A 13,014-nucleotide genomic window follows, 5' to 3' on the forward strand; every position below is an offset into this window, starting at 1 on the left:
GCCCCCCCACAGGGGGCTCCCCCAGGGCCCCCCCGGCCGCAGGTCACGTACGGGGTCAGAGGTCAGGGGTCAGAGGTCGGGGGGGGCCGCCTGCCCGGCACCGCGACCCGCCATGGGGGGGGGCGGGGGGGAAAAGGCGCGAACGCCGCAAAGCGCGGAAGTCGCGTGGCCGCGGGACGGAAGTGACGTCAAGGCGGCGGGTCGCCGTGGCAACCATCCGTGGCGGCGCCGTCACTGTGGGAACGGGGCGGGGGGTGGGGGGGGTGGGACCGGCACCCACCGGGGGGCGACGGGGACACCTGGGCGGGCCCGGGACACCAGGGAGCCCACGGGGGGACAGGGGACACCGCGACCGACCCCTGAGGCCTCAGGGAGCCCGGGAGGGGACGGGGGGACACCGGGACGGCCCGCTGGGATGCCGCGGAGCCCAGGAGGACCCGGCCCCACACCCACCTCCCCCCATCGTGGCCCCGCGCTCAGCCCCCAGTGGGCCTGGGGGGCTGGGGAGTGAGGCCCCCCCGTCCCTGTCCCCCCTTCCTGCCGCGGGGGCGGAGGTGTGAGGGAGGAAGGGGGGTGGCGAACCCACACGCTCCATTTTAAGGGCTTTTTGGGTTTCGGCGGCGCTGACTGGCGCAGCCGTCCCCACAGCCCACACGGCGGGCTATAAAAGCCGTCAGGGTGGGACACGCCGGTTGTCACCCGCTGTCACCCGCTGTCAGCCTCTCGAGTGGGCTCGCCATGGCTGCCGCCTTCCTCTTGGTGCTGGTGGCGGTGGGAGGTAACGGGGGTCCCTGCTGCCCTGTGTCCCAGCCGGGGGAGGGAGACCCTGGGGTGGAGGGGGGCACGTGGGGATGGACACGGGGTCAGCGGGGGTGGCAGTGTGCTTGGGGACAGCAGCTGGGGACGGGGACTGTGTGGGGACCTGGGGATGGCAGGGATGGGGGCTTCATGGGGATGTGTTCCCAGGGATGGCGGGGACAGGAGGATGTGGGGATGGGCAGGAGGGATGGTGGGGACAAGGACTGCGTGGGGACCTGAGGATGGTGGGGACGGGGTCCTTGTGGGGACCTGAGGGTGGCAGGGACAGGAAGCCATGGGGACAAGCACATGGAGATGGCAGGGAGAAGGTCCACCTGGGGACCTGGGGATGGTGGGGACGGGGTCAGTGTGGGCACAGGTACCTGGGATGGCGAGGACAGGAGGACATGGGGACAGGTGGGAGGGATGGTGCAGGCAAGATCCACCTGGGGATGACAGGGACAGGGTCTGGGCACTCCTGGGGCACACAGGGACGGGCACACGCTCCCATGTCTGTGCTCACCCTCCCCATCCCCGCTCAGCGGCGCAGGCTGCTGTCCCTGAGCCCTGCCGGGGTGGCCCCGCATCCTGGTGCCAGGACATGGCCACCGCCATCCAGTGCCACCGGGAGCAGTACTGCCGCGATCTCTGGGACAGCCTGGCCCTGGTGAGCACCAGCCCCACCGCTTCAGCGCCAGCCGTGGGGCAGCCCCACACTCGCATTGGGGCCACGCTGGGGCACAGCCCTGAGGGTCTACGCTGTCCCCCTGCAGGGGGACGTGGCCGAAGGGGACGTGGCCGAAGGGGACGTGTTGGGGCCAGGCAGGGGGAAGAAGTGCAGCCTGTGCACCAAAATCCTGCAGCAGATCAAGGCGATGGCGGGCGACGACCCTGACGAGGTGAGGGGTGGCTGGGGGGTTCGGGGCAGCGGGGCGTGGGGGTGGCACCCCACGGGTGGCCCCGCTGATGCCAGCGTGCTGTTCGGCAGGCGGCGGTGGAGAAGGTGTTGGGCAAGGCCTGCCGGGCGCTGGGCAGGCGGCTGAGCCGAGTCTGCAAGTGGCTGGTGAAGAAGTACCGGGAGGAGATCAGCGAGGCGCTGCAGAACGGAGACCAGCCCGAGGACACCTGCGCCGCCATCGGCGTCTGCAAGGCCTGAGCCCGGTCAGCACCCGCCCCGTGTCCTGCATCCCCCATCCTGCACCCCACAGCCTGCATCCTGCATCCCGCCCCCTGCGCCCCGCGCCCCACATCTGGCATCCTGCACCCCCTGCCCCCCCGCCCCGTGTCCTGCATCCCATATCCCGCACCCCAAACCCAGCACCCCACGCCTGCCCCAGGGGTAGGAGGGCACCTGGGGGTCCTGGGCCTCCAGGAGGGAACCTGCCTGCACCCCCACAGGGTAGGGGCAAGATGGAGACCCCAAAATGCATCCTGGAGAGGGGGCAAGGTTGGAGGAGCCACTTTTGCTGGCGCCTCAGCTGGTGGTGACGGTGGCCCCCGACTTACCGCTCCTTCCTTGTCTCCACAGGGCTCAGCCCCGCAGCTGGCCCCAAGTGCCACCCTCCAAACCCCTGACCCTCTCCCAGCCCCACCTACCACCCCAAAGCCTGGATCCCCCTCCCCATGCAATAAAGCACCACGCCCCAGGCTACCACGTCTCCTGGGGACAGTGGCCCTGCTGTCTCCCCGTGCCAAGGGTCCCCTGAGTGCCTGTCCTTTGGGGGAGGGGGGCTGTCCCTTGTGTTGGGGGACACGCCAGCTCCACGGGGACACTAGGTGTGAAGCTCAGGCTGAACGGAGACACCTCCCTCCCTGGGGATGCTGCAGATGGATGAGATCCCCTTGTTTCGTGGTTCATTTGGCCGGAGCGAGTGGCGGGGGCGGGGGACCCGCGGGCGCCTCAGTCCTCCTGCTTGTCCCCATGGGTGGTGATGTAGCACAAGGACTTTTAGTCGATGTTCCCCGACACCGCCGTCACCACGAACAGCTGCTCCGCCTGCGTGGGGACACGTACCCTGTGGGCTGGGATGGGTCCCCATGGGGACCACGGGGACAGGGACCTTGAGTGACACACGGGGACCTTGGGTCCAGGATCTCGGGGTCAGGAATCACGGGGGACACATGGCAATCTTGGGGACAGGGTCCATGTGGTGCACGTGGGGATCTCAGGGATGGGGTTTGGGATCACGGGGATGGGGCTGGGCACACGGGGACCTTGGAGGACACACAGGGATTTGGGGACGGGAGCTGTGTCCCCCTCCCTGTGGGCAGGCGGAGCCGGGTGTCCTGTGCACCCGCTTTGCCTGAGGGTCCTGTTGCTCCCCTTTGTGCAGGGATGCACGAGGGGACAGGATGGGCAGGGGACCGTGACAGTGAGGGTGACAGCCAGGGGAGCCACCTCACCTCCTCCCGGGAGAACTTATCCACCTGGGTCAGGAGGAGCTGCTTAAACCTGCAGGAAGAGGGACCAGCTGGGGGGCGGCTCCTGTCCCCATCCCGGGGGACGCAGGATCCAGCCGGGTGCCCTGAGGGTCCCTGTCACCCCCCACTCACTCGTCCTTGTTCATGGTGCCGGTGGGGTCCAAGAGCTTGAAGGTGTTGAGGATGGACTCCCCGGGGTCGGTGCCCTGGTGGCGGGGGGCATTAGGTGGGGTTTGGGGCTGACCCCCAGGGTGTCACGGGGTGTCGTGGGGTGTCAGGGGGTTTTACGGGGCCGCTCGCTGTTCAGCTGCTCCCCAAAGGGCATCAAGAAGATGGGGAAGTTAATGAGGCCCAACACTCCGGGGTCACCCCAACACCCTGAGATATCCCTGCATCCTGGGGTGCCCCCATGTCCCAGGGTGGCCCCAGACCCCCTGGGGTGGTCCAGACCCATGTGGTGGCCCCAGATAGCCAAGGGTGTCCCCGCACCCCCAAGTTGGCCCAGACCTTGGCGTGCCCCCACACCCCCACGGTGACCCCAGCATCTTGGGGTGCCCCAAAGCCTCAGAGGAAACCCATCCTGGGGTGCCCCAGGAGGACACCAACACCCCCAGGGTGACCCCAACACCCTGGGGTGCCCCAGACCCTCACACGGACCTGAAAACCCTGGGGTGCCCCCAGACCCCCCGAGGGACCACACACAGCCTGGGCTGCCCCAGGAGGAGCTCAAGAGCGTCAGGCGCCCCAGATCCCCAGGGGGACCCCAAGACAGTGGAGTGTCCCAGACCCCCTGAGGACCCCAACATCCCGAGGTGCCCCAGACTGTCAAGGGGGACCCAGAACCCTGGGGTGCCCCCAGGCCCCCGATGGACTCCAACACCCTGGGGTGCCCCAGACCCTCCAGGGACCCCCAACACCCTGCCCCAGACCCTTTGGGGGACTCAAATCCCTGGGGTGCCCCAGACCCTCATGAGGATCCCAGAACCCCGGGGTGCCACCAACCCACAAAGGGACCCCACCGCACTGGAGTGCCCCAGGAGGACCCGAACACCCGGAGGTGACCCCAGTCCCCCGCGGCAAATCCCGAACCCCTGCCCTGTCCCTCTGGGGAACCCGACACCCCAGACCCCCAGAGAGACCCCAACACCCTGGGGTGCCCCAAACCTTCAGGTGGATCCAAATACCTGGGCTGCTCCTGCACCCCAGAGGGACCCCGACACGCTGGGGTACCCCCAGCCCGCCCTGCAGCATCCCCACACCCTGGGGTGCCCCATCCCCATCTCCTGGGGGGGGTCCATGGCTGCACTCACCATCCCAACTGCGGCCCCGGGCTGGGGGTCCCCAGGCTGCTCCGGCTTTTATCCCCCCCTTATCGCCCTCAGCTAAATCCGTCAGTGGATGCAGGCAGCCGAGCCAAACTCCGCGCTGACGCCGCTGGGCTGTGCCAGACACAAGCCAGGCCGGGGCCCCCCCAGGTGTCACTGGAAGCGGGGGGACACTAATTTTGGCTGCTGGGGAAGGTGGCGGAGCTGTAGCATCCCAGAGCATAAAACAGCCCCTGGCGGATCCCCCATGTGCCCCCCTGCTTAGGGTGGGCTGGGGACCCACTGGGTTTCGGGGAGCTGCTGCTGGCGGGAGTGGGGTTTAGCCCTTGGTGGGGGTCTATGCCCCCTTTTTTGGGGGTCAGCAGTGGGAGGGGGAGGCTGGGGTGCCCCCAGTCTCTGCCCCCCCGCCCCATCCCTGGGATGGGGACGAGACTGGAGGGGATCCCCGAAGATCCCCACCACATTGGTGCACCCCAGTCGGTCCCTGCACCCCAGGGCTCACTGGTGGGGGCCAGCCCCCTCTGCCCCCCCGGCCCCCAGGTACCCCCCAACCAGGCCCTTATCTCTCAGCGACCCCCTCTGGGGGGGGCTCACCCCCAGTGAAGGGGCTGGGGGGAGGCGCGGAAGCCCCACTCCCTGCAGCTGGGTGGGGATGCGGGGGGCCAGGGAAGCACGGGAAGACCCTCAGCTGCCCCACGTGTGTGGGGCAGTCCCATGGTGGGGGTCTCCATGCGGGCATGAGGCAGACAAGGAGCTCTCGCTCAAGCGGCCCCGGAGGAGAAGTCCACGCAAACCCCATTTATTGGGGAGCCGGGAGCCGCTTCCGCCGGCGGCAAATCCCATCCCGCGTCTGTCTCTGCTCCTCGCAGAGCTCCAAGCGGGACCACCGTCCTCCCGCTCCCCCCTGCCATCATCATCCTCATCCTCCCCCCGAGTCCTCTCTCACTGCCCCATCATGCAGGCCATTTTGCAGGCGACAGCCGAGATGAGCGCAGCCCCACGCCCGCTGCCTTCCTCCGACTGGATGAAGGTGATGTCGCAGCCGGGCGTCAGCTGCCGAACCGTGGCGTGGAAGCGGTCCTTGAAGCTGCCCAAGGGGAAAAAAATGGGGTCAAGACTTGGAGGATGCAGGAGGAGGAGGAAGGGCATGGCGGTGGGAGGAAGGCTCCCAGGGATCCTCACCTGGGATGGAGCTTGTAGACGGAGCCGTCAACCCCCACGGTGATTTTGAGGGTCTCCTGGCTCCGGCTTTCCCGCATGCGGTTGATGACGCCGGCCAGCCCGGCCGAGCACATCTGGGCAGCGCGGGTGGAGACGCTCTCGCAGACCATCCGCACGATGTCACAGTCTGTCCCCGAGGGCAGCAGCTCGAAGGCCGTCAGGATGTTGTAGATCTGCTTGCGGTCACCGGAGTCGCTGGGATGGGGAGAGAGGGGCGCACTGGTCAGGGCCGGGTGGGACACGGGGACCCCAATATGGGGCAGTTCCACAGGGCTGGTGTGGGGTGAGGGGATGGGGGGGCCCAATATGGGATGCTCAGAGGAGGTTGCTGTGGGGTGATGGGCCATAGGGACCCTGCGGCGGGACACCCCAGTGTGGGGTGACAGGACAGAGGACCCCCCGTGGGGCAGTGCGGTGGGCTGGTTTGGGGGTGCCGCCCCCCACCACGGCCCCATCAGCCCCATACCTCTCGATCTGTGACACGAAGCGGGTCTCGAAGGTCCCACGGGTCTTGAGCTTCTCGGAGGCCTCCCCGTTGAAGAGCAGGTTCTCGTCCACCAGCTTCAGCAGCACCAGCCGGACGATCTCCCCCATGTACTTCCCCCCGATGATCTTCTCGTAGCTGGGGGGGGGGAGACACAGGCAAGGGGGGCCGTTAGAGCCAGGACTTGGGGGGGCCACGTCCCGTAGCACCCCCTCTTTCCTTCCCCTCACTTGCTGGACACATCCCTGCATGCGGGCATGGCAGCCGGGGCGAAGGACCCCCACTTTGGGGGTACCTGTGATGAGTTCCTCCGGCCTCAACTGAGCCCAGCGTGGCACGGGCGGGCAGGGGGAAGGAGAAGGGTGGGTGGAGGGGACGCGGCTGGGGATGGGGAGGGTGGGGGGCGGGATGCCCAGAGGAACTGGATCTGTCCTATTCCTTACAGTTGCTGACCGGGGTTAAGTGAGGTCTCGTCCACCACGCGGTCGTACTCCAGGAGGAACTCGTCCAGCTCCCCCGAAGCGCCGAAGGCCCCCCATTCTGTGTTGACACACATCCGCCCCTCGTCGCCCTCCACCAGCTCCACATTCTGCATCTCCTCCATGTAGCAGGCGTTGCAGCCTGTTCCTGCCGGCGGGAACCAGGGATGGGACCCCCCAACACCCACGTCCCTCCCATCCCGACGGCACCGCAGCGGGGGGACTCCGCTCGGAGCTGTACGGCCCCATCCCGACATGGATCGGGAAGCTCAGCCCTCCTGCTCCCCCCGGGCTCCTTCCCTGCGGTCCCTGCCAACTGCTCGTCCCCAGTGGGTATTGAGGGACGGCCACCACGGGGTCCCAGGGGCTACGGCTGCTGCGAGGCCATGGCAGCCTGGCCTCCGGAGGAGCTGATAAACAGCCCGGCGCGGTGTTTACCCAGGCCGAGAGCCAGTGCGGAAAGCCCAGATGGCCGGGTGGTTGATAGCGCTGAAGCCAGCATGGGTCTGGAGGGTGGCGGGGGGCTGCTCCCCTGGAGGGGGCGGGGAAGGAGCCTGGAGGGTTCAAACCCACCTCCCAGGCTCCCTGGCACGGCTGGCACTGGCCGCCTCCAGTGGATCCCCACCCATATGGTGACATGCCGGAGCCACCGTCAGCTGGAGAGAGGATGTCCCCTGGGGACTGCCCCATGCCGCAGATCACCAGACACATTATGGTGACCACCCCCTTTCCACCTCGAAGGTGCCCCCACCATCATGCCAGGCCCAGGCGATGCCACCCGGCATCCCAACCTCAGGAGACCTCAGCAGGGTGCTGCTGCCACCCCCCTGTGCTCAGTGCGTGTCCCCCAAAAGGACAAACCCCTGCTCGCAGCAGGGGAGCGTGAACGGGGCTGTGGGAACGGTCTCCCCCTCGCCTGCCCGTCCCGGCGGGAAGGGGCCGTCTTACCCACAATCATCCCAACCTCGCACCGGTGATCTTCGTAGTAGCAGGAGATCATCGTGGCCACCGTGTCGTTCACCATCGCCACCACGTCCATCTCGAAGTCCTGGGGACGGGAGAGGGACCGTCGGAGTCTCACCGGGGGTCCGGGCTGACGTGCAGCAGGGTGGGGGGTCCCCAAGGGTGAGGATACACACACAGATCACACACATGCATGGAATGACCCCTCGCAGGGACATGTGGGGCTCCAGCGGCCACATCGCGGGGACGGCCGGGGGTGTCGGATTCTGCCCCCACTACGGTACCAGCACAAACCGTACGATCATCTCACCCCTCGCCGTTTGATGGCATCTCTCAGGAGCCCAACCACGTTGTTCCCTTCTGCGCCAGAGGCTTTGAAGCCCTTGGTCCAGTTCAGGAGGATGCCCTGGAGCGAGGGGAAGACCAAAATGGGGCTGCAGGTGTAGCAGGCTCATGGGGACCCCTGAGTCCCTCTGCTGCCTGGCCACCTCCTCACCTTGTCGATGTCCTCGTGCCGCACAGGGAAGGAGAAGGTGAAGCCCAGGGGCAGCTTTTTGTGCTTCATCTGGTGCTTGTCCAGGAAATCGGAGATGCACTCGGAGATGTAGTCAAAGAGCTGGAAGAGAGGAGGTCGAGCCTTTCCTGGGGGCTGTCCCCATCCTCCCACTGCCCGCAGCCGGCCACCATCCCCACCATGGGTGCCCTGAGCGTGGCCAACTCCCTGCCACCGCCTGGCTCCCGCCAGGCTAGAGAGATGAGGGTCACACGTGCCACCATCCCCACCGAAACACAGCACAGCGTGCCCCTGCCCGGTGATGGGGACTGTGCGGGAGGGGATGGGATGCCCCCTTCTGCCCAGCTCACCATCTCGGCCGTCCCCGTCATGGCATCCTCCGGGATGGAATACATCTGGTGCTTCGTCTTCACCTTCCACTGCCCTTCCTCCCCCTCGCCCACTTTCACCAGCATCACGCGGAAGTTGGTGCCACCGAGGTCCAGCGACAGGAAATCTCCGACCTCTGCGAAGCCGGGGAGAGGGGACACAAGGTGACCAGCTCAGGGGGGGTGTCTCGGCCTCCCGCACCGAGCTCGGCAAGGTGTGGGGACAAGGTGTCATGGCGAAGCATCGGGAGCAATGCCCGCCCAGCCCGGCCACGCTGTACCTGAGCCCTCAGGTGTGGAGCGCACATAGGTGGGCAGCATTTTGACGGAGGCTTCCTCGTGCGTCTCCAGTTTTAGCCCTCGGTCCATCTCTTTTTGCATCCGGTACATCACCTTCTTCAGATCCTCTTCCTTCAGCCGAAACTCTGACAGGATCTGCTCCACCTGCAGCAGGACGGACGGCATCAGCCGGGGACAGGGGATATGGGACCCAGGTGGCCTGCACCGCTATAAATAATCCAAATTTTCCTTCTCCTCACGCTGGTTTTCCCCATCAGTGCACAGACAGCCCAGACCACCTTATGTCGTCCCTCTGCTATCCTGCCTCCAACCTAACGGACACGCTGGTGAATCCGCAGGGCTGGCACGAGCCGCTGTGGCCCCAAAACCGCTCCCAGCGCTGCCTGCGAGACATCCGTGGTCAGCACAGGAGTCCCTGTGCTGTCACCTTCAGCCGGTTCATCTTCCACAAGCTCAGCCGGTTGCTTTGAAGCCGGTGCCATTCCAGCAGGGCTTGGACCAGTGACCTGGGACATCCCATCCCGCCGAATCCCAGGGTCTTTCCCAGCAAGAAGTGCTTTCGGCAATGCCATTTAGGGGCTCAGTGGCTCCTACCAAGGACAGGGGACCCCTCCGTGTCTGCAATGAGGATGCCGCATCCTCCTTGGTCCCCCGGGAACTGCGGGTACCATTTCCAGCCCACCAAACTCGGGGCAAGTGGGAGCCGAGGGCGGGCAGGACCGTGGGCAGGATATAAAAAGCGCTATCGGGAAATGCTCCCTCGCCTCGCTACCAGGGAGAATCGCAGGGCCCACTCGAGGGAAGCGCCTGGCAGGCAGGACCTGTATTTACCCTTTACGTAGCAACCCTGGGCTCCGCCGCCGGCGCAGCCTCCATTAGCCACGGCACGTAATCGGGGGCAGGCAGCCCCGGGCTGTCAGATGGAGCCGGGGGGAGCGAGCGCTCGCTGCTCGGCCAGATGTAGCTGGCGGCATTAGAGGGCTCATTAGTCACTGGGATCCGGGCAAGCTTAAAACGCTCCCACTTGCACTTTCGCCGGTGGACAGACATTTTCCTCGAGGCTGTCGCCGTTTCCCAATGTGTTTTGGGCTGGGGAGCTCTGTTAAAGGCTTCGGGACGAGGTTCGGAGCGTTCCGGCATGGGGAGAGCATCCACCACCTCGGCTCAGCCAAAGCTGCGGCCGCTTGGCCGCTGCCCCAGGTCTGTCCTGATCAATCACCAGGCCCCGAATGCCGTCCCTCAGCCTCCAGCCCCCCTGAGCAGGGGCTCATCCCAAACATCTCCTCACCCCGAAAGCTCCTGCCCCGCGGAGCCCTCACGCCCCGGGGGCCTCAGCCCCCACCCCCAGCCAGGGGGAATCTCGACACCTCCCCAGCCATCCTCCCCAAAGCCCGGGGGCTCCATTAACCCCTTAGAGAAGATGTGGCTGTGCCACGGGGGACACCACCGTGCCAGGGAATGCCACCGGCCACCGTGGAAAGGGGATGGGGCAGCACCACAGCGAGATCGGCCACGACCCCAAGGGTGTTCAGGCTGGGATGGTTGGAAAAATCCTGCCAGGAAAAGAGCGGGTCTGGACTCAACCATCTTGCTGGAGCTGGCGGCTGAAGGCATTCGGCGCTCCACAACGCGGAAGCCAGCCTGCGGCACCGTTCGGCACAGGAACGCCGAATTTGCTACAGCCGGAGGGTCCCCGTCCCTGGGGCTGGCACCTGAGGATGTCAGTGGAAGTTCCGAGTTTTATTCCTCCAGTGGTTTTTCCATCTCAGGCATTGCGTGCCCCAACTCATCCCTTCTCTCGCCTCTGAAACAATGGGTTTGGCTCTTCCTTGGCGGGATTTGGCTCTTCCCATGCGACCGAAACCGGCTCTCAGCTTCCCAAGAAAACTGCTTGCTCTGACATATCCCGCAGAGGGGACAAAGCTGGAAACCATGTGGCCAAAGGCTGCGATGGCTGGTGATGCCCGACTCCGCCAGCCATGCGCTCCTGCCCCTGGCACATGCTGTCCCCCCTCAGTGTCCCCTCGGATGTCCCAGTCTGCGGCGGGGAAGCGTCTTGCTGTCCTCACCCACGGCACAGCTCTGTGAGCTCAATCCACCCAGAAGAGGAGACGGGAGCAGCTGCCCCCGGCCGATGTTTGGCCAGGGACGCGCCGGGTGCCATACTCCCGGGTGCCTCGGTGACAATGGTGATGACCAGCCGAAGGAGGTGACGGGCCCCATCTCATCCCAGGGCTGGCAGCAAGGTGCCAAGGGCGATGCCCGGGCTGCGGGAGCACACCAGCCAGGCGGTGCGGTCCCGCAGACGCTCCCAGCTCCGTCCCGAGTCCTCACCGGCGCGGGGACAGGGCACGGCCCATGTTGTGGTGACACCCGGTGCACCAAAATGCAGTGCCCTGGCTTACGGCGCTGGGCTCCCCCCTCCGGAGCGTGCCGGGGGATGACCTCATGGACAGGAACCCCCCTGGGCACACCGGGGCTGACCCCAGGCTGCATGTCTTTGCCCCCGGAGCAGGTGTCCTCCCCGCCAGCCGTCCTCCCCTCCAAGCTACCTCTGTCCCCAGTGAGGACCTTGACCAGCGGGAGACGCCTGCAGCGCCCGGCCACTCGCCGCAGGGATGGCTGGCAGCCCGGGAAGGATCCGTGCCACTCCCCGCACCCACCAGGTGCCCCCCACCCCGTCTCCCCGCCACCGCCCCTAGGATCGCCCTGGCACCGGCCTCACCTTCTCCTTCCTGCCGCTCTCCATCCTGGCTCGGTGATCCAGCATGGGGGCAGCTGTCGGGGCAGGGTGGGCTGCGGGCTGAGCCGTCCCCCCCCAAATCCCGGGCTCCCTGCCGCCGTGCCTGCCCGGGGCAGTGAGCCCCCTTCCCCGTCCCGGCGCTGGGCTGCTCCGTCCCTCGCTCCACCGGAGGATGCTCCACTTTCGCTGCTTTATCTCATCCGACGGCAGCTGCCTGCTCTCCAGCACCTGCTGAGGGGGGGGTCCCGATCTTCTTTCCCCTCCCCCCCACCGCCTCTGGACCTCAAGCGGAGGGGCAGGGAGAAGGGCCCGGTGCCCTGGCGGGCTCAGCGATCTCGCCCCACATCCTTCGCGCCGGGGGGAGGGATGCAGGTCGTGCTCTCCCCGCTCGCTTCCTATCACCGGTAAATATATTTACCGGGATGCCAGGTGAGTTTCAGGGTGGCGAGGGGCGGTGAGCCCACCCTGGTGGGTTTCTACAGCCAACAGGGAAGTCCTGGTGCGGCGGCGAGGCTTGGCCGGGACCCCTCCCCGCTGGGGGCCGCTGGCCCCGTCATGCGAAGCACCACGCCCCAGGCCACCCGTGTCCCCACTCCAGTTGCCATATCAACGGCTCGATGTGCTGGTGGTGGTGGCAAGCACTCCACCGGACGGCTTAGCAACCCAGCACGCTCCCATGGCGACGGCGGCAGCCGGAGGAGTCAGTGGCTCCGTAACAAAGGTTGTGGCTGCCCAGCCGGGGCCGAGGGTGACTGGGAAGTGCTCCATGCCCCCAGGATGGGAAACGCTCTGGCAATGGCGGGATCGATGGCAGATTTGGGGCTGGTTTTTGGGGTCAGGTTTTGACATCCCCTTATTGGTGCCGTCAGCCAAGCGCTGGGGAAATGGCGCCTTATGGAGGTCCCTGATGGGCAAGGGGAAGACCCCAAGGAGGAGGGGACCCCTTCCCAACGGCCCCGGCCATGGGAAGACCCCAAACCTCCCGGTGTCGGTCAGCGGCAGCGTCCCCTCAGACACAGAACCGGGGAGGGCGCAGGAAAGGTCCGTCGGGAAGGCTGGATGGGGGCCGTGGGGGAGCTGGCAGCCCCACAGGGGAATGAGGGGGCTGTGGGGAGGGTTTGGGGGTCACCCCACAGCGCCTCGTCTCCATCCCAAGGGCTCAGGCGCCCCCGCCCAGAGATGGCTGCCCACCCCGGGCAGGGAGCCGGCCCCACAGCGGGGTTCCCATCCGTGCGCAGAACAGCCCCACAGCGGGGCCGCCGCCCCCCGGGGCAGTGCCTACGCCGCGCGGGACGCCGGCCCCGGGACGGGGCCCCGCCCCAAGGGGACGGGCCCGCCCCACCGACGGGGCCCACCGAGGGCCCCCCCCCCCCCCGCGCAAAGGACGCCGGGACAGAG

At 66.9% G+C, this 13,014-nt stretch overlaps 3 protein-coding genes across 4 annotated transcripts; 1 reads left to right on the forward strand and 2 right to left on the reverse strand.

The window, feature by feature from the left end:
• The first annotated feature begins 282 nt into the window (after nucleotides 1–282).
• Nucleotides 283–2,481, forward strand: LOC134526687 (antimicrobial peptide NK-lysin-like). Its single transcript, XM_063358808.1, has 4 exons — nucleotides 283–778; nucleotides 1,341–1,465; nucleotides 1,572–1,697; nucleotides 1,787–2,481. Exons 1-4 carry the CDS (start codon nucleotides 739–741, stop codon nucleotides 1,952–1,954), a joined length of 459 nt encoding a protein of 152 aa, XP_063214878.1. The 5' UTR covers nucleotides 283–738; the 3' UTR covers nucleotides 1,955–2,481.
• Nucleotides 2,482–2,698: 217 nt separating this feature from the next.
• Nucleotides 2,699–3,673, reverse strand: MYL7 (myosin light chain 7). The gene is given in 4 exon segments (XM_063358908.1): nucleotides 2,699–2,794; nucleotides 3,202–3,250; nucleotides 3,352–3,425; nucleotides 3,521–3,673. Coding segments are annotated over 4 exon segments (372 nt in total).
• A 1,762-nt stretch (nucleotides 3,674–5,435) lies between these two features.
• On the reverse strand, nucleotides 5,436–12,949 carry GCK (glucokinase). Of its 2 annotated transcripts, XM_063358806.1 has the most exons (10): nucleotides 11,599–12,949; nucleotides 8,855–9,017; nucleotides 8,556–8,710; nucleotides 8,188–8,307; nucleotides 8,002–8,097; nucleotides 7,677–7,776; nucleotides 6,693–6,876; nucleotides 6,232–6,387; nucleotides 5,727–5,960; nucleotides 5,436–5,631 (listed from the first exon to the last, which is right to left on the reverse strand). In XM_063358806.1, exons 1-10 carry the CDS (start codon nucleotides 11,641–11,643, stop codon nucleotides 5,487–5,489), a joined length of 1,398 nt encoding a protein of 465 aa, XP_063214876.1. In that variant the 5' UTR covers nucleotides 11,644–12,949; the 3' UTR covers nucleotides 5,436–5,486. The 2 variants fall into 2 exon arrangements, with proteins under 2 accessions (XP_063214876.1, XP_063214877.1); XM_063358807.1 differs by lacking the exons at nucleotides 7,677–7,776; nucleotides 8,002–8,097; nucleotides 8,188–8,307; ... (1 more) ...; nucleotides 8,855–9,017; nucleotides 11,599–12,949 and having other exon boundaries at nucleotides 6,703–6,743.
• Nucleotides 12,950–13,014: the final 65 nt, after the last annotated feature.

Source organism: Chroicocephalus ridibundus, chromosome 23 (genome assembly GCF_963924245.1).
Source record: "Chroicocephalus ridibundus chromosome 23, bChrRid1.1, whole genome shotgun sequence".
NCBI lineage: Eukaryota > Metazoa > Chordata > Aves > Charadriiformes > Laridae > Chroicocephalus > Chroicocephalus ridibundus.

Excerpts from the sequence above, each read along its gene's own strand:
- LOC134526687 (XM_063358808.1), top strand. The coding sequence starts at position 739 with ATGGCTGCCGCCTTCCTCTTGGTGCTGGTGGCGGTGGGAG. Across the intron at positions 779-1,340 it reads GGTGCTGGTGGCGGTGGGAG|CGGCGCAGGCTGCTGTCCCT; the intron begins GTAACGGGGGTC and ends ATCCCCGCTCAG. Across the intron at positions 1,466-1,571 it reads TCTGGGACAGCCTGGCCCTG|GGGGACGTGGCCGAAGGGGA; the intron begins GTGAGCACCAGC and ends GTCCCCCTGCAG.
- GCK (XM_063358806.1), bottom strand. The coding sequence starts at position 11,643 with ATGCTGGATCACCGAGCCAGGATGGAGAGCGGCAGGAAGGAGAAG. Across the intron at positions 8,098-8,187 it reads GGCACGAGGACATCGACAAG|GGCATCCTCCTGAACTGGAC; the intron begins GTGAGGAGGTGG and ends CCCTCGCTCCAG. Across the intron at positions 6,388-6,692 it reads CTTAACCCCGGTCAGCAACT|CTACGAGAAGATCATCGGGG; the intron begins GTAAGGAATAGG and ends CCCCCCCCCCAG.